This window comes from Strongylocentrotus purpuratus, unplaced genomic scaffold (assembly GCF_000002235.5).
Source record: "Strongylocentrotus purpuratus isolate Spur 01 unplaced genomic scaffold, Spur_5.0 spur5_scaffold_21, whole genome shotgun sequence".
Taxonomy (NCBI): domain Eukaryota; kingdom Metazoa; phylum Echinodermata; class Echinoidea; order Camarodonta; family Strongylocentrotidae; genus Strongylocentrotus; species Strongylocentrotus purpuratus.
In genome coordinates, this window is record NW_022145607.1 from 590,452 (window position 1) to 611,748 (window position 21,297).

The 21,297-nt window shown below is 35.9% G+C and overlaps 1 protein-coding gene across 1 annotated transcript; it reads right to left on the reverse strand.

Moving 5' to 3' along the window:
- Nucleotides 1-10,537: 10,537 nt before the first annotated feature.
- LOC583954 (glutamyl-tRNA(Gln) amidotransferase subunit A, mitochondrial) lies at nucleotides 10,538-21,222 on the reverse strand. The gene is made up of 8 exons (XM_030995367.1): nucleotides 21,102-21,222; nucleotides 19,455-19,614; nucleotides 18,199-18,297; nucleotides 17,827-17,923; nucleotides 16,254-16,463; nucleotides 15,192-15,367; nucleotides 14,147-14,259; nucleotides 10,538-10,777 (listed from the first exon to the last, which is right to left on the reverse strand). Exons 1-8 carry the CDS (start codon nucleotides 21,123-21,125, stop codon nucleotides 10,565-10,567), a joined length of 1,092 nt encoding a protein of 363 aa, XP_030851227.1. The 5' UTR covers nucleotides 21,126-21,222; the 3' UTR covers nucleotides 10,538-10,564.
- Nucleotides 21,223-21,297: the final 75 nt, after the last annotated feature.

A 21,297-nucleotide genomic window follows, 5' to 3' on the forward strand; every position in this document is an offset into this window, starting at 1 on the left:
ATTGCTCTGTCATTTAAAACCACGTTTAGAATTATCAAAATATATATATCATATCTGGTTTTTAAAAATCAGAAAAGGGTTCTTAATGCAGCAATAAAACATGACAAAGTATACGTTTTTACATATACTTAGAGCAGAAAACGCCATTTTGGCGGCCTTTTTGTTTTTGCTTATAATCACAAATTGCTAAAGAGTAATGGCGATAGAATGATAGGCTACATCAATTAGCTTCAATTAAAATGCAGCTTATATACATCACAAAATATATTGCCAGAGTGTGTATACATTGATTGCTTGATATCGAAGTAGAAATCGCAAACAGTCAATCTCTTGTACATTTTTTTATGAATCACCCTGTATAAATAATGTACAAATTGCTCTGCCAACTAAAATAATATTTAGAATTATCAAAAAATGTATCATATATATCATATCTGGTAAAAAAAAATCAGAAAAGGGTTCTAAATATAACAATAAAACATGACAAAGTACACGTTTTCACATATTTTTAGAGCAGAAAACGTCATTTTGGTGGCCATTTTGTTTTTGCTTATATCTCAAATTGCTCAAGGCTGACAGAGCTCCAGTTTTTTGCTTGTTCAAAGTGGATACCTAGACAATCAGAATCCATCAAAAAAAAAAACTTATTTCACCAAAACAAGGTTAGGCCCCCAAATCCGGGTTTGGCTGCTGGACTATAACTTCTATAGTATGATACAAACAATAATATTCATCCTTGATTGTTCATCAATTCAAAGGCACTTAAACCACTACAAATACAAACATGCCAACCTTTGAAAATCAGAAATCTGTACAAATTATGCTATTTAAAAAAAAAAGAGGAACAATCCTAACTCTCCTATTCAATACTACAGACAAATTTGTACAGGAAGAGGAACACCTGCATTAAAATGATAATTATCTTCTCCCAAAAAGAGGAATGTTCCTCTTTAATCTGAACAGTTGGCATGTATGCAAATATTTGATCAGTTTGTCAACAGTTTTCTGTCAATTCCCTTGAAAATGAAGTTATGTCTGAAAATGAAATGGAATACATAAAGTCTGTAAGCATGACCTCCAAAACTTCTCATCATAGGTGAACAATGCCATATTTGGAGATAGATCTAGAGGTATACATCAAACATAGAATGTTGAAAAACTATGTCATTCAATTCTAAAGGAAACAATTGTTGTCCCCCCCCCCCCTGTTTCATAATTTGACAGCTTTGAAAGTTAACAACTTGATTTTACAATATGCAGGAGTCATAATCTTAAAACAGACACATGTGAAATGGCTATTACATAAATGTATGCTGTATGGTAGTGGAAAGTATGAAAACAAGTATACTCATTATCTTCATGACCAAGCTCCAATAAAAAAGGTGATTAAAACAGCTGATATCCCAAGCAGTTATAAGTAAAAGGAATCTCACACTAAGAAGCCTGCATGATTTTCAGGATACAGTGCTGTGATCTTGCATGAAAAATGCTCAATGGTCAACTTAAAGGGATCGTTTAACAATGTTAAATCTGAGATGCATGACCCTACGCGTTATCAGTTACTGTGATATGGTGTAATAAGCCATCAAAAAATTGTGCTTCAAAATGATCATGAAATGCCTCATAAAAAGTAAAAAAAATTGAGTGACCGGTTTTACCATACTCATTTTCCCTAGTAGACTGTAATCTTATAAAAACTGTTGGAAAACGAATTCTGACATTTCTAATTCCAATCATAGATATCTTGATAATCAGACAGGCAATTGGCTTGTAAAAGTCATGGGATTCATTTATGACCTAAAGGTTTATAATTATGATTGCAGCATGAGCTAAATCCAGGATTTTTTAAAGAATCTGAGGCAAAGTTGCCCAATCCCTTTAATACATCAATCAAGTTCCTAACTTAAACCTATACTACTTAACTTCACACTAGCCCTATATCCAACCTAAAACCAAATCATAACCTAACCCAAACAGAGGGTCACAGTAATTCACTTTGATAACCCTACATCTAACCTAAAACCAAATCATAACCTGACCCAAACAGAGGGTCACAGTAATTCAGTTTGCTAACCCTAGGGGAGAGTGGGGATGGTTGGAACGCGGGGTTAGTTGAAACATTGAGATTTTCCTAAAAATCAACAATTAATTTCTAGAAACACTGCCATCAGGTGGTGTGCAAAAGCAACCCCCACATACCACATTGCCTACAGCACATGGGTCTCAGTCTTCTTGGAGTTAGAAAGGTAAGTTTGATTTTTCAACTTTTAACTAAATTTTTTGACATTAAGAAATTTTGAATTATCTCTATGATGTTCGTAGATTCATGTGGCTATATTTTTGGTATGTTAGGCTCTTATACTAAGCTACAAAATAAGGCTAAATAGGTGCGCAGTTGTATGCCACTTTTTGCACAATAAGCTTAAACATCTGCTATGTGCTCTTGGGGTTAGTTGAAACATTGGGCATGAGGTTTATTGGAACATGTTCCAACCAACCCCATCATATTAATTCAATGTAAAGTGAATGCATATTACTGTATTTTTTAAAAATTTAAACATAGTATTATTATATGGACAACCCAATTTTTTTTATTCACATGAAAGCATGCTGTAGTTAGCTTAGGCTTACCCACATAATGATAATTGTGTTAAATGTAGGCCTACGCTAGTAAATAGGCCCTATTCACAAATTCAGATCATGTTGAAATCAAATGTAGTTTTTTATGCACAAATTTCCAATTCCCACTTTTAGGGCATCTCCTGAACTTTTTTAAAGATTACCAAAATCATTTTGAAGTTGCACTCGAATGAAGGTCAGTGATATTTGCATAGTTTAGGGTTGGGCCTATTTTTCTAGGAATGGTCTGGCCTATTTTTGGCAGGGAAACAAATGGTAATTGGCAATTGATATTTGGCCTATTTCTAGATTTTACATTGTGAATATCCACTTAGGATTTTTTTGGTCTCTTTTCAGCAATCCACAAAAGATGCTACGAACATACAAAAGGAAGACTACCCTCAGTCAGAAAATCTACCAGATGTGATATTTAATATCAGGCTACTGAGCCTGAACACAAAATTGTTAAATAGGCAGGCCCTAATAGCATATTTCCATATTTTTTTTTCTCGCTTCCAGAAACGCATTTTTTTTGCTTGATCCAAACACAGAGATATCAATTTATGGAACCAATTTTTATAGACTGTAAATGCTAAACATAGTTATTTACTGATGATTCTGCAAACTGTATTTAATAACATAATATTAATGAACAATCTCAGATTTACATGTGTGTGCACTGCAAATTCGTTGTGTAACGACATTGGATGGTTCACTCCTTAAACACGGGTTGTGTTAAGTCGTGTAATAAAACATTACACAACTTTACACAACGAATTTGCAGTGGAAAATTGTGTAATTTTTATTCACACAACTTAACACAACCCCTGTGTAAGGAGTGAACCACTCAATGTTGTGTAAAGTCGTTACACAACGAACTCGCAGTGTATGATTTCTGTCTACATGTTACTATACAGTGCGTCCCAGAAAAAACGAAACTGAGCCCATGCCCATCTACTAATACTGTGTAGGTCTGAACACATGATAGCATTTTCTATGCACATCACATTTTCACTTGGCAGCCAAAGGGGGGAGGGGGGGTTAAACACCCTAAACCGCCTAGATCCGCCCCTGCAACATCTTTGGTGATCTTCTTCTCAATATTGATTTACTGGTGGAGTTACATTATTTGCTGGCCTTTTAGAATAACCAGATTTCAGAGGATTCACACTTTTCACAACGAAAAAATTCTCCATGTTTCAGTTCTTGCGCGATCGTCTCCAGCTCCAGCAGATATTGGGCGTCAGCGTGCACACTGGTACTACCGGCGCAGTATAGCCACTGCTGAGGGCCGCACTAGCTGCACTGCGAGCTTCCGTTGTTTGTATCGGTAATACTCATAGAGATGGGAGAGAAAGCGCCATCTAAGTTCCATTTCATTGGTTTAAGGTTTGAAAATTGATACTCAATATTGTGTTAAAGTTATATCAGAAAAGACAATCTTAATTTTATAATTCCACGGGGGCGATTTTCAATTTTTCAATCGCCCCCGTGAGCAACCTGACAGGGGCGATTATGGAGCTCACGGGGGCGAATCGCCCATCACCCCCGTGTATTTTGAGCGCTGGTTATAAATGTGTGATGAACAGTAGGCCTTTAGAAGTTTTTTTACTATTCCAAATTACTTGATTTCAAACTTTAAGGGTAGATCATATCTGTTGCATCTCTTTCGTAACAAGACATTGTTTTAAGGTCATACTTTATACTATATTTATACACTTAGATCATATGCAGGTATCACAATATGCTCCATATACTGAGAACAGGTGTTATTTCTGCTTATTTTTGTTACCGGTATGTCTTTGAGATGCAAATCAGTTATCACATCATATTCTCTGTTCTCATGAGTCTGAACATAACACAAGAATCATAGGATTTTGCAAACATCATTTTGATAGGGTTATTCAAATAGTCAATCAGCCAATACACCTTTGGATGTATACACTTTTGATATTTAACCTGTTGACTACTGAGTTGTATAGGTCCCATAGGCTTAACACAGGGACCACCAGGTTATCGTAAGCAAAGGGTTAAGGTGTACCTAATAAATTCTGTGTCTAGATTCCATCTGTTCATGCATGCTCACTATGTTTGGAATCATCTTATAAAACCTGTGTGAAACAGCTCATTAGCTTCTTATTCTGACATACTATATTTACAGGAAATGTTAAAAGTCATGAGAAATTCATTATCATTTTGGTGTGTTAGAAGAACACTTATTTGAAATACCTAAGAACATTTTATGTTCATTGAAATTTCCTTCTCTTGTATGTGATTGAAAACAGGTCATGTTTATATTACAGGTTTGATATGTCACCAAGTACAAAAGGTTGGAAGGAAGTTTCCCCAATTTGTAGAATTTTTCTTCCAGTACAGACATCAGTTCTCACCAAGAACAGAAAAGAATATCATTGTACATTGTACTCAGCTAATGAAATTTATTGCAGTTTCATTTATCACCCATCACGCCATTGCTATTTGGGGAAAATCTGCTGTTGGTCTCATCAGTGCGAATGAATATGAACATGACAACACATAAAAAGCAGGAAGTACTCGGGGAAAAATTATCTATCGAAACTATAATATCATGAGTTTTAACTGTGAAAGACATTTGAAGTCAACTTTTTTTTTTATTATCATTTTTTTTAATTGAATGAAAATAGAACTAAAGCCAGCCTTACCCAACATTCTGCCTATAAAGATCCCATTCTTCAAATGATTTGCCTGGAGCATGGTTTTTGTAAAACACTTTGAAGAGAACTCTCGACAATGGCCATTTATTTTTCTTCCCATAAGCAGTCTTTGGATTCAACCATATTTTTGAAGTGTACAAATCATCAAAACATATTTTGCTTTCGATATAAGGAGATGGCAAGCAAAAAGTCCAGAATGAGCAAACTGAAGAAAAAAGATGGAAATATAACTTCTGACAGATCGGAACTGCTAGAAATATGCGCCGATTTCTACCAGGAACTTTATGGTTCAACGAAAAAACAACCGAAGGATCATATAGATATCTCATCCAGAAAATCAGACATACCGCCAATACTACAGAGAGAAGTTGAGGAAGCTGTAAACAGTATGAAGGACAACAAGGCACCGGGAAATGACGAAATAACAAGTGATATTATCAAACAAGGAGGGGAGGAGACAATCACACAGTTAATGAAACTATTCAACCAGATATTGGAAAAGCAACAGATTCCAACCACTTGGAAAGAGGCAAAAATAATTCTTTTATACAAGAAAGGTGACAAAGCTGATGTCAAAAACTATCGCCCTATCAGCCTTCTATCTCATCTGTACAAGATCTTCACCAAAGTAATCCAAAATAGAATCAAAGATAGATTGGACTCAAATCAACCCAGAGAACAAGCAGGGTTTAGAGCTGGATTCTCAACAACAGACCACCTACAAGCTATAAATCAACTAATTGAGAAAGCAAATGAGTACCAACTTCAACTATGCCTCGGATTCGTAGACTACCAGAAGGCGTTTGATTCCATCGAACACACAGACATGTTTGATGCCCTACGAAAGATTAACATTGAAGAAGGGTATGTGCGCATCCTGGAAGATATTTACTCCAACGCAGTAGCCAGAATTCACATTGATAATGATGTATCAAAGGAGGTCAAGATCCAGAGGGGAGTCCGACAGGGAGACACATTATCTCCAAAGATATTCACAGCCACTATAGAGGAAGTATTTAAAAAGTCGCATTTAAATGGAGGAATAAACATTGATGGGGAAACGCTTACTGATCTAAGATTTGCTGATGATGTGGCCTTGATCTCAACATCAACCAAAGACTTGGAAGACCAGCTGACAGGTCTCAATAGGGAGAGCAAACGTATTGGCCTAACTATGCACAAAGAGAAAACTAAATATATGACTAATTATGACACAGATGAAAACATCGAGATAGAAGGTCGAACGTTAGAGAGAGTGAGCAGTTACAAGTATCTGGGACAAACTTTGAAAATGGAGGACACCACAAAAGAAGAAGTTATGATGAGAGTAAAAGCAGGATGGATGAACTTTGGAAGATACAAAGACATGTTGACCGATAAAAACATACCCATGTCACTAAGAAGAAGAATGTTCAACCAATGCATTCTAACAACTATGACATATGGATCAGAAACATGGTCATTGACAAAGGATCTAGAACAGAAGCTTGTGACTACTCAAAGAGCTATGGAGAGAAAGATGTCGCATTTATCTCTGCGAGACAAAATCAACCACAAAGTCATACGCCAGAAAACAAAGGTTAAAGACATCATGGAGAAAGTAAGAGAATCAAAGTGGAGATGGGCTGGGCATGTAGCAAGACTGCAGGACAATAGATGGACAAATCGTTTAACAGAATGGCAACCAAGGGTGGGAAAGAGAAGAAGAGGAAGGCAGAAGAGAAGATGGAGAGACGACCTAACATCATACATAGGAACGGCCGCTTGGACCAGGACAGCTAGAGACAGAAGAGAATGGAAATTTCATGAGGAGGGCTTTGTCCAACGTCTGGATGAACTATAGCCTGATAGATAGATAGATAGATAAGGAGTTTTGTGTTCTATACCTGGGGTGATAGTGAAAGTTATAAAAAGAAGAAAATTTAAGTGAGAAAAAAAAGAGGTTTTTTAGAAATCTGAGAGCATGCGCGAGGCGTTCAAGCAAGTCATGAATAAATGGCACCTCACCCCCCCCCCCTAATTTTAAACTGGATTTACATTGATTTCAGGGACTTTCCATTTTGTGAGAAAAAAATCAATGAAATGAAGAAAACAAAAATTGAAAAATAATTGGGAAAAATTTGGGAAAAAAAATAATCAGGAAATTATCAGGCCTGCTATACTGTATAAAAAAGTTATGAGTTTAAAAATTGCATTGAGTAGACTAGTTGATGCACGCCTACACGCTTGTATAGAATAAGGCGTTTCTATAATCTTTTATTTTCTTCTTACTAGCTTACCTTTTAACCTATAGAATGCCGAGTAAAAAAGGGTAAGGTTGATTATCAAAAATAATGTTTTAGGTGATTAGTACACTTTGAATGGCAAATTTCCTTCATGATTTACCATTTAAGTACAGAACTGAAATGATCATCCCCCTTAAAGCCTATCTGCACTAGTTTGGCCAGGAGGGATTAAACGGCCCTGCGAGGTCACTGGCAGGTAGTTATCTCATCAAATCAGCTCTCAATTAACATTAGAAAAAGGGAATCATGGGGGACCAACGGATACCCCTAAGGCATTGTTGGCTGTATAGAGGGTGCAAGTAGCTACAGGTAGTGAAGTCCCGCTTTAAATTCTACTACACCTATTATGATAACATAATTAGAGTGCTGTCCAAACATCTATTTTTAGTGTAGGGATTTATTTTGAATTTCTTAAACTCCCCTTGATATCTATGATTCATCCCTTTCATACTAATAAGTCATCCCTCATTCACATTAACCCTTTCATCCACCATCCTTTCATCTGTCTATCCTTCTTCCTGCCTAAGCTGTTTGTGCAAAGCTTACAGTACACTTAGAAGTTAGAACCATGAACTTAGTGTGTCACAAGCGTAAAATCTTCAAGGCCTCGAAGCAGCACATTCCTTGGAAGAAGAAGAAGAAGGAAATATCAGCACCTGTTTCTCTAAGTCAATCAGGCAGATAGTCAGTCTTTATGTTAATTTCCAGAAACAGATTTATGAAGCAATTTTCAGTGGAGACTGAAAAACATGTTCAAATTTCTTGTGATAAATGTATTGTTCAGATGACAAAGACATATAATGTTACGACCTAGTAGTTCCATCTATTGTTGTAATAATGTAGGCAGCATGAGAAGCCATTGGTGACTTGCCACAGAAAGTTCATTTGAAAAACATTATAAATGATACAAGCCAGGTGAGGGAATGTAGAGTACCTTTGTGTGATAGATCTAGCATGGATGGGGTACATACAGGGTAGTGATCAAAAAGTATCTTTAAAAGGCCCATGACAATAAAATACAAGTGTTTTCCTGTTCGTGTGCAGTCCTGCATACATCTCATATTTTGATATGTAAACTTCTGAATTTGTTTCATAGATTTTTAAATATTTGTTTTTCAAACTTGCTAAGCTCCGGCCACCCCAAAAACCTCCAGATCTCATTCCCCTTGTGACATCGTCTGTCAGTCATCATTGAGCTAACTTGAGAAAGTGGCATGTGGTAACTTTGCCAAAGTTGACCACCTGTTACAATACCACAAACAATAGCAACATATAAGTTGCTATGTCAGACATGTCAGACTAAACTAATATTCTAGAATAGACAATGGTATGTAATTTCCCCCAGCTTAGCACACGTTCATAATAGAATTGCTTCCATACATATGTCCAATACATCATCATTGCCTTTGTCTTCCTGGTGATGCTACAGCATGTCTGACATAGCAACTTGTATGTTGCTATTGTATTACATATTGTAACAGGTGGTTGACTTCGACAAAGATACATGTCATGGGCCCTTTAATTAAAAAAATAAAAATAAGTATAACACAATATAAAACAAATGCACGGTTAGTTCATAACATATATTTTTACGGGGTTTTTCATATTTTGTGTGTTGTTTTTTGTTTTTTTGGTAAAAGAATAAAAAAAAAGGGTGATTTAAAACATGTTTTTAAACCTGTTTAAAAGTCCATTGTTTTATAAAATGGATACGCAGTATGCAGATTCAGAGAATACATGGCATCCTTCACACAGAGTGACATACAACAAACAGCCTTCCGATCAAACTACATACTTTTTTATCCTTCAAAAGAAATAGAGTGGTGAAGTGTGACGTCATCAAAAATCTATTTTTAGAATTTCTCAAAAACCAATTGAATATGGAGCCAGAGCATATAACACTGAGTTCCTATAATGAATAAATTCATTCAGATGGTCATATCTCAGCCAATGCTTAACTTATATTATTCAATTGGTTTTCAACATTTGGACTTTATTTTTGATGCTCTTTCAAAAAATGAAGAAAAATTGAGAAATTCTAAAAAATTGATTTTTATAACGTCACAGCTTCGGTACTCTATAGGTGTGTATTGTAAAGTTTGCTGCCTTGAAGATACTCTATAGCCAACTGAGACTAGGACTGAAACTCAAAGTTTGATTCATAAATATCTGCTGGGATAAGTACTTGTTCAAAGCATTTAGCACAAAATACAATAGGAATAAATACAAATCTCATAAACAATTTACATCAGTAGAAACAAAAGAAATTCATTTTGAATGAAAATAAAAAAAAAGACTAAAATAGTTACGTACTTAAGTAACTTTGGAAGGTGAAACCACTTAAGCTATAGTGTTTCTCGTCATTAGCGATTCCACCATCATGGGTGAAGTGCAATTCAATTCCATTCAATTAAAATAAAGATACGATTGGCATAATGGCGTCCTATCATACAAGCGGAACTCCTCCATTTTGTCTAGTTTTTGTATTGGAGTGGACATGTTCCTAGATATGTAACAACATTGAAGGAAGAAAAGAATGTTTCTTTCATATCAAAAGAGGAATTCAATAGGTAGATGTGTTGAGGTCTAGTGGATAAGTCATCCAACTGCAGGTCACAAGGTACAGGGTTCAAATCCCAGCCAGGCACTTACATCCTTTGGCAATACATTAATCTACAACATTTGCCACTCTCCACCCGGGTGTTAAATGGGTACCCAGTAGATTGTGAAAGTTAATGTAGTTTGCTCAGCATTGTGAGCATCTGTAAAATGAGGCCTGGCTGGAATGCTCCCCAGGGAGTGAAGAATGTGCATACATTGGCAAGCCTGAATCCGATCACCAGGGTAATAATATATATCTGTAAAGCGCTTAGAGACATCGTTGATGTATCAAGCGCTATATAAAAGTGAAATATTATTATTAATATTATTTATATAGTCAAAAGATCTTTTCTTTGTTTACCTCATTTAAAAAAGAGGGGACTTACCGTATTCTATGCCATCATATCTGGCCATATTAGATGCTACTTCTACAGTGTTCAGAACAGAATAGACAGCTATGGAGTACTGTGTGTGAGGGAGAGATATTGGGCTTACTTTAGCCCCTGCATTTTCAAATAGATTGGCAGCATTGGACCAGGCTAGTAAAACATCTGCACTCAGTCCTGGGGCATGGTACTCCTATAATGAAAGATTAACAAAAAAAAAGGAGAAAAAACATTAATTTAAAAACATGTTTGGGTATAATGTAAAGTTGAATATATCTACTCACACCAGACTAATGATTTTGGACAGTGCCATTTATTTTGCTGAGTTTTGCTTTTGACTCAACAGCTTTTCTTAGAAACAGTAGTGCCTTGTTTACAAATGAGGCTAAACTTGAAAGCTGCCAAGGAAATGATGATGAATGGTGGTTAACATCAGGATTTAATGGTTGCACTGAAGAGAGAGAAACCAAAAGTAGATTTTAATTTGAAAAGTGATTGGCAAAGTGTGGAAAGCATTAGGGCAAGTGGGGGTGGAAAAATTAGCTCTGCGTGGGCAACAATGACTCTAAAGCATGTGAATGGTACAAGATACATGTATTAGAAGCACACTATGCTGTGGCTACTCTTATTACCTTCATGCAGTGAAGTCCAGAGTAGGAATAATAGAAAGAGAGAGAGAGAGAGAGAGAGAGAGAGAGAGAAGGTGAGAAGGAGGCATGTAAGTAAGGTTGGCAGACAAGAAAGAGAGATGGAGAAAGTAAATATAGACAGAAAACAAGAGAGAGAGAGAGAGAGAGAGAGAGAGGGAGGGAGGAAGGGGGGGGGGAGAGAGAGAGAGAGAGTGAGAGCAAGCAAGGCCGGTCGAAGAGATTTAAAGGGAAGAAGAAGACAGACAGAAAAACATAGATATGAAGAGATAGAGATAGAGTGAGAGAGAGAGAGAGAGAGAGAGAGAGATGGAGAAAGATTGTTAGCAAACAAAGACAGAGACAAATGACTGTCAAAAAGGGAATGATGAGGCAAGAAAGCTGTTTTTAAATGAAGGCCTGAGATGTTATTCATTATTGCCATGGGGATAAATTCCATAGCATTGAGAGAAATATGTTTAAATGATATGCACCTTACTGTAGAGGATCAAGTGCATTTCAGTATGTCCCTTGTCACAAAATCTAGAGGAACAAGACTTCAACACATCCTGCGCTACAGGCTGCAAATCCAATCCAAAAATAACATAACTGCAGTACAGTATGTATGAACTAAGAATAGAGCTTCCCTTTCTTGAAACGACATTATATGTAAGTTCATCATGATGTAGGGACTAGGTTCCAAAATGGTCCCAATCTTAACACAAATTGTCAACTCATGATTCTGATAGATTTATATGATCTCGGATTCAAAATATTCATACCTTCATCATTATTTGCCAAATTCCTAACAAACCCTAAATAACTTTTTTTCTGATTTCGTTTCGTTTTTATACACATTCAATTTGGACAATGATTTTATTGCCCTTCTAAGATAAAACATTCATTGTAAAGTACCTGTGCTGAATGTATAGCCTGGTTCAAATCATGGATTTTAGTTTAGGTCTGCTACCCAAAATAAGCAGATTTTATCTGGAATTTTTAACAATTGATGAATAACTGATTTTAGATCTTTGCTGTGTCTTGTTCTATTTATATGTTATATGACATTGATTGTTGTCATGTACATTTTCTGCTATTTATTTAAGTTAGTATTGTCTGTTGGGAGCCAGGAGAGTACAAATAATCAAATAATTCCCCTGGCTCTTAACAGAGAGGTTAAATTATATTACATTGTTACGTTATTTATGTTATTTGTAGTTACTGTCTATGATATGTTAATGTATTGTTATATTTTATACAAATGTGAGCAGTAAGACAATTTTTATGCCTTCATTTTATTTTGTGCATGACAATAAAGAAATTCAATTCAATTCAATGGAGGTTTAACTTGGCACACCATGACAAACCTTTTTGGAACTCACTTACTACAAGGATATTAAGCTGAACATATACAGCATGTTATTCTTTTTTTAAAGAATCCCACTAAATGCCATCTGCACGAACTGAACTTTCTCTCAATTAAATTTTGATCTCATATACTGTGCCGGTAAAACCATACCAACAAAAAGGGCTCTATCCCCTGTGGGAAACATTGTGGGAATATACTTCATGCACTTCCTGCTTTCACACCTATTGACATGGTTAATTCATTCTATTTATCCCAACATTCCTTTCTTAATCAATTCACTTCGCTCATGATATAATACAAGACCACAGTCCAAGGGCAGCTAGTGCTGTGTGCAGAATATATTGTAGAAAAGAAAAACATTCCTTTCATGCTACTAATTTTGAGTGGGATTTGTCACGGTTTTGGAATAAAACAATAAAGAAAATGGAAAGTAAATGACTAAAAAGTATGTCATGTCAATAATGCAGTAAGCCTCCTTGCTTCTCAATTCAAAGAGCATCGATCTTAAGGGTCATTGTGGCCGTCACAGAGCTGCTTTTCTTGCTCACCAACATGGCTGCCTTGAAAATCATGATTACATCGTACCCTTGTATATATCATTATCATCTGGTAGGTCGGGCAGGGCTTTATACCAGCAGGTGTCCTGTATATATACACCCCCTCCCCCAATCCTCTCTCCATTTAAGAGTCTCAAAGGGGTCTGGTAAATACCTATTTTAATCCTGACCCCCAAGAGAAAGTTAGGGACAAGTCTTGTGTAGGGTGAGAGGTTCATGAGGAATATTCATGTGTATAGGGAGCCCTGTCATAGAATCTCATCTCTCATTAGTAAGGTTGCGACAGGAAAAAAAAAGCATTATATAACATTTATTCCCCTAACTAACAATATCAAGATATATTAATGAAAATTAGCAGAAAATAAAACAATTGATTTCCTGTAGGTTTACTTGCTCCAAAATGATCTCTTAGCTCCCTGCCAAAACATGAATATGCAAAGTGCAATGTACTCGCATGTATTTAAAACATAACGTAAAAGGTTTTTAGAGGAATACTCACTTGTGGTATACCTATATGAAGCCCTTTCACATCGATCTCATTTCAAAATGAATGGTTTTAGAGGAATACTCACTTGTGGTATACCTATATGAAGCCCTTTCACATCGATCTCATTTCAAAATGAATGGTTTTAGAGGAATACTCACTTGTGGTATACCTATATGAAGCCCTTTCACATCGATCTCATTTCAAAATGAATGGTTTTAGAGGAATACTCACTTGTGGTATACCTATATGAAGCCCTTTCACATCGATCTCATTTCAAAATGAATGGTTTTAAAGGAATACTCACTTGTGGTATACCTATATGAAGCCCTTTCACATCAATCTCATTTCAGTATGAATGGTTTTAGATGAATACTCACTTGTGGTATACCTATATGAAGCCCTTTTACATCAATCTCATTTTAGTATGAAAGGCTTTAGAGGAATACTCACTTGTGGTATACCTTCATGAAGCCCTTTCACATCAATCTCATTTTAGTATGAAAGGTTTTAGAGGAATACTCACTTGTGGTATACCTATATGAAGCCCTTTCACATCGATCTCATCTGGCAACGTAAAGGGTGTGAATGGATCTGTTACCGTGGTAGAGTCCATCGGGTCATGACCTGCCATAGCACCTGTTACAAGATATCATAAGAAAGGAAAAACAAATACACTGATTATGCCACTGCAGTATGTGAGTTCAGCTCTAAAACATCTTTATGTTTCTAGGTTTTAATTTGGGTACAATTTCATTGCAGTATAATACACGCTTTCTGCTGGTTATGGCTGCCAGAACTAAAGCTAAAGTATTGATATCCAAACTTTCTCATAGCGCCATGTCAAATTATCAATGATCTTCTTCATCATATTTTGTATGTAACCTATTCTTCACAAGCTTTGCTTTTTATTAGGTTTCATCATATTTCACTATCAAATAAATATATTTGCTTTCTTGTAAAAGCTGTTAAATAAGTCGATAATTAACTAACTGTGTAACATGTATCTATTTCCCTTTTGTGTGATTATAATTTACAGAGACCTGTTCTTTTTGTATCATGTGAAACATGGAAAACAACAAAGTGAAACTGAAACTGAAAACTTCTTGAAAGAGCCTATGGTTGTTATATCATAATGAAATATGCGCCCTAAAAGAATGGTTAATTATCATTATTATTCCATCAAGGTCACTTCAAGTGAATTTTTTAAAGGTAATACAAAGTTTTGGTATGAGGTCATGAATTTGGAGAGAAATGGGAACTGGTAGGACGACTAAAGCCTTTGTGATTGTAAATACCATATGCCCTCAATGTGCCTATACGGTAGGAATACTCCTCAGGGAGTGGAGATGATGCACACTGTGTGTGAGTGAATCTGATGACAGGGGTAATACTAATATCTATAAAGTACTTAGAGACGGTATTCCGTATTAAGTGCTATGTAACTCCAGATTTATTTATCACTACATTCATGATGTATATTTATTTGCCTTAGTACATGTAATTGATTTAGTGTGATTCACTGCGGATGGCATTAATCTTGAAGACACATGAGAATGGCATCATATTACCTAATACAGTGGCTGTATCATCGACAGTCTTGGTGAAGATACCAGGGACGTCCAGTGAATTGACCAGAGATATCAGACCATGTCTTGAGCAGAGACCATAGGTAGGCTTGAGACCGACTACACCACAGAAGGATGCTGGAAGACGGACAGAGCCTCCTGTGTCGGACCCAAGGGCTCTGAGGGTACAACAGTAAATAATAACAGTCATGTTAATAATAATAATAATAATAATAATACCCTAATAGTCCACTCCAAATTTTATTAAACCGAAACGGAAATTCTTTTTGCCCAATTGATCGTGAACCCGGCAGCCACTGAGCAGCGCCAGATCGACGTTGCTCTATCCCCTTATTGTTGAACGCCAAACAAGGTAGCAACAACTCCCATCTTTTAACGTCTTTTGGTATGACGTGGCCGGGATTCGAACCCACGACCTCCCAGTTGTGAGGCGGACGCTCTACTGACTGAGCCAACACTCCGGTTGTTTGGTAATCCATCAGTTATATCACAAGGTACTTTGAAGGAAAGAAGAAATTGGTGAAAGTTTGATCAAAATATGATGAGTAACAAGAAAGCAATAAATTTGAAAGTTGTCATCACTTTACATATGGCGATTTCAGATTCATGAATGAGTAATGTCACTGTGATGTTCCACCAGATATCTTTCCTTCACATGAAAATTGATTAATTATTCATCTTTTCATGCATGGTGGAAACACTGCTTTTTACTTCCCTTTCTCTCTTTTTTTCCATTTACTGCTATATTATGTTGATATGGTAAAAGATACAGTATCTCAAAAGACAAAATGTTGAGAGAATAACGTCAAAAGATATAATAGGCAAATTGTACGGCAAAACACTTAAAAAATTTGGAGACTTCAACTTTTCTCTTCCTTTTTAAATACGAGGCACAAAAATACCCACTGAGAACACAGATGGACACATTGTGTGTAGATATTAGGTATTTTCAGCTACTACCGGTATATGAAAAGAACAGAACAGAATTGTAATAAACACAGAGAAGCAGAAAGAAAAGAATATGCTAAATAATGCCCAACTTACGCCATACATGAGCCACTTGCTACAGCGACACCACTACCTCCTGAGCTCCCTCCACTCACAAACCAATCTGAATCAGCAACGGACTCATGAACATCACCTTCTGAGCTGTACTTTCCTCCAGCAGTCTGAGAAAGACGTTTCTGTACCCTATGGAAGGGGTATCTCCATATATTGCGTGTTGGTCCAAACAAACTTTCAGTAGTTCCACTCCTTCAGAATCACAGTAGAAGAAGAAGTGAAAAGGCTTTCAGTCATTTTTCATTAACTGATATGAGACTTGGTCACAAAAATTGTATTCTACATAACAAAATGCAGCTCTTAATTCATATATTACTACAAATTAATTGGTGAAATAATTAATGGCTTAAAAAATAGTACACCTTATCTTCATTTTCATTCTTCCTAATGAGGTCAATTTTTGGTAAAAGGGCAAATATTCAGCATTTCAGGAGGTTAAATCATAAGTATATAATTTATTGTCCATATCATTTTGTCTCATTTTGTGTACCGTAATTAACGGTGTATAAACCGCCCTCGTGTATTAACCGCACCTCTCTTTTTCGCCCTAAAAAAAAAAAAAAAAAAATTTGTGGCCGACTCTGTCGGCAGCAAGCCAGGTCGGGAAGGCCTTTCATTTAACTGCGAGGTGCAGCTGAATGTGTAAGATCATTAATGTAAATTAAAAAACAGTAGAGGACCTAGGATAGAACCTTGTGGTATGCCGTGTAATAGAAGAAAAATTGGATGAATTATTATTATAAACTACATATTGAGATCTATCAGAAAGATTACTTTCAAACCAAGATGACTGACACATTTGAGTGTTGTTCTAGTTTCCGAGTGGTGAGTCAACACACCGATTACTGAGCTGGGAGACATTGACAAATTTTTTCGACGGCAAAAGAGTGCAGTTAATACAACATTAATTACGGTATGTTTGTATTGTATTACTTGTACCAGCCATTGGAAATAAAATTTCCTGATATGGTATCGTCTGCATATTCAATGATGCTACACTCTGACTCTCTTACATTACACAGGCAGTCACTCATGTACAGGGACAAGAGCGAAGGAGAGAAGACACAGCCCTGGGGTGCCCCTGTAATTCACAACCCTGGCACTGGACAAAATGTTACCCACACCACTCGACTCATGTAGACACTCTGGATCCACAGAGTTTCCTGGAGTGCGACAATCTTGTACATTATCAAATACTTTCCTAGGTATTAGAAAGGACTTTCAACCTTATCAGATTTCCTCTATTTCATTCCTAACGCCTGCACATTCACTATACAATGATGACCATTCCTATTAGGCCTTAAAAAAAAATATGTTGTATTGCCCTTTGCGACCGATCCAAAAATCTTGAAGTCTATGGTCAGCTTTTTAAAAAAGTTTTTTTTTTTAACCGTTTTTTAGAGATTTTTTTTTAAAGCATTAAAAACTGAAAAATATCAGCCCAAAGAGGAAAAAAAAGAAGAAGATTTCTGACCGACCGACCCATGTTTTGGCACCTAAAGGGCAATACAACATCTTTTTTAAGGCCTTATTCCAAGATCTCTATAGATCTTACCCCATGGCAAACTCATCTAGGTTGGTTTTGCCCATTGTGATTGCGCCCTCATCTTCAAGTCTCTGTACAACTGTAGCTGTGAAAGGTGGCTTGTAATCTGCGGAGAATTGAACAAAATATAGAATTCATCCTTTGTTAGGTTTCTACAATTACAAATTAATCTGACTCCTCTATTCCACACATTCTGCTCTTTGGCTGAAGTGATGGGCAACAAATATCATCCTATCATGCTAACTTCTCTTCTGAAAAATAAAAAAAGACTATGAAATTTCTTACAGTGAAAAACAAGGGGTGGGTGATTGGTAAGAAACTGTTTCGTTCTTTAAAAACAACTTTATTGTATCTTTATGTTGATGTATAAAAGTTACTTACTCCACAACATTTTTGAACCACAAGTTGTTCTGAGCCCTGCTGTGCTGTAGTTGTCTTTGACGGCTATGGGTATCCCACCTAACGTACCAATTGTTGTACCTGAAAATTGACAAGAAATATAATATTTTACCAGGCAAAATTGTATGCCTACATAAATTCTGGATAGGATAGTAAATGCACTTTATAATTTGATTAAAACATGATTCTAAAACAACAATATCTCCTTGATGGTTGAATTCGGAAAACATTTTCAGAATTTGCATTTTTTTCTCAATCAATCTGATAAATGTGAAGGAAGAAATAGTATGTGACAACAAAATGATACCAACAAAAAAATATCTTCATATGATGAGCAAATCTACTACTCTACATATTCATTTACATTTGCAACAACTGAACCTACATGATTTTATAGTTTCCATTATTTGATATATAAAAATGTATTTCATAATTGAAGATTGCAGTTGCTTTACAAAATGTGAAGTAACTTTACTCCATAAAAAACATGATCGAGAAGTTTTGAACTATATATTTTTTGATTTTTTAAATTGTTGATAAGTTATGGCACAAGTCTATTTTATTTCTTAAAGTGCGTCTTAACAAGAACTTTATGTATTTCTTCAAGAATATTGGGTAGGATCACAAATGCACCTTACATGAAAATTTGACTTAAAATCATGATTTAATTTTACAAAAGGAGACATCTTCATGAGACGTATACATGGTCAGATTTGCAATGTTGAAATAGATATTTACTTGGATTATTTAAAAAAAAAAATCTTTCATATAGATCCTACAAATCATAAAAATAAATATCTGCCTAAGATGCAAACAGATAAAAAGTCACATGAGCGTTTAGTCAAACTGGAACAATATTTTTCACTCTTTCACAATCTCTCTCTCAGTTTCATACTTGACCTCCATGTTAAACGTTCCACTACATGCATGTGATGCCACCTTTAAACCTACCTATCCTTTTTTATATGTGTACTACCAACACCTGCACCAACTGCAGTTCTCCAAACTGGAGGAAGCCAAGCCAAGAAGAAGAAGAAGAGCTCAAAATGTCATTATCACTATAAAATGATAGAATGTTACCATTTTCACCACAATCAGATAAAGACATAGACTATCTGTTGAGAATACGGTTATTACTTAAAGTAAAAGCTATACTCAAGTTTTCAATCTTGTCAATCACTGGTATATATTCATCACCCTTTTATTTTCATCTACCGATACCTTTTATTTTCATCTACCTTTAGATATTTTTTCATGGATTTTCTTTGCATCTCCTAGTACTTCATCAAAGCGCTCTGTAACGAAAGCATTCAGTTCTTTGCAGCGCCTTGCCCTCTCTATACATCTAGAACACAGCTCAGTGGCGGAAAGACGGCCATCCCGCAGCCGAAGGGCGACCTGCAATAAATGGAAAATGAAATGAAAGGAAAGGAAAACATGACAAACTTCAAATCATGAAATAGTCTAAGGATTAGGGGGCCGTTTCTCAAAACCAACTCCATGACAGTCATATCTTTGTCGGCGACCTATGGAGATGTCATGAAGTGGATAAACCGTTTCACAAAGCCATGACAGACCTGATATTGATATATCGCAATACTAGCAGCTCAAGAACATAGTCTTTGTCACGATCCATTTGATTTATCAAGAATAACCCAAAACAAGTTTTGGGGCTAAAATTGTTCAAAAAGAAATATATACATATAAATTCTCCTAAAATAAATACTAAATAGTGTCATAATCAAATGTAGATCATCAAACAATTTGCAAATTTCTGTAAAGATTCTTAAATTGAAGAAAAACCGGTGTTTTTTTTTTTTGACAGTCGAATATAAGTTAGTTGAAGGATACTGAATGTGATAGTTTATCAATACGTACATTTTTGTTTATTGCGATGAGGAATTTTATGCAAAATACCTTTTCTCAGCCAGCTTTTATTCTAGAGTCTCTTAAATACTCGTTATATGATTGATTTGATATTGAAAATATAGTTTGGAAGAAGTAATTAGAGAGGGAATAAAAATGCACATAGACCCCAAAGGTATGACGGTATCCCAAGAAAAGACTATGGATCGACTATGGAAAACGGTGTGTAACATTCTTATCTCTCTTATTTATATGTTATGGTTTAATGATTTGTGATTTAATGTTTATATTCAGCTTTGAAAAAATTCTGTATAATTTGTATTATCACTTTTTTGCATTTGCATTTCGCATCCCAGAGAATTACGTACCGAACTCGTCTATATTTTTCTCAAAATGATAGTGAAACTAATCATACATTTTGCGGCCCATGGAATAGCAACAAACTGACATGTGATGGTGCTTTACAGCAATTAAAAAGATATGACGGGTTCGGAGCAGTGACAACTCATTGTCGCGGAAGTTGTCGCTCATCTTGGCAAAGACGGCTTCGTGAAACACTTTGCTGACAAGTTGCGTGACAGTGGCGAGATGTCGTTGATCTTGTAGTTATGACGGTTTCGAGAAACGGCCTCCTGATCTAGACTTAGCGTCTATTTTTCAACTTTAATCTGGACTTTATCACGTTTATGGAAGCAGGTCCACCGTGCAAAGCTCATGTTGCTGCATTAAAAGATCTTCTTGATTAAAATATATTTTGAAGTACAGACTCTAAAATAGGACTAGTCACAATTTACTCAGGCCCCTCGCCCCCCTCCCCCCATGACTGCCACGAACATATCATCACACTGATCACCTATTCTGATATTCACACAAATATTAAAACATGTGGGACTAAAGCAAAACAGTTATCGTTGCAAACAAACGTGCATTTAGAATATTACTAGCAAAAACTTCGTATTTACTTATATATAAACTATGTGAGAAATACATTTTCATAAAAAATTGGGGTTCGTATCTACCTCACGGATTGACAAACTGAGCATTTCCGTAAATTATCGGCAACTAGCTGGGACAATTTTAGTGGACAGATTAGAGCGTAGATGAAGTGGTACAGTCGCCTTATTGATTACTTTAGGACGATATGCCGTGCGCGCCTTCAATAATATACGCAAGGAGACATGGAGAATTCGCTGGTAATACAAATGTGCTGGTGAT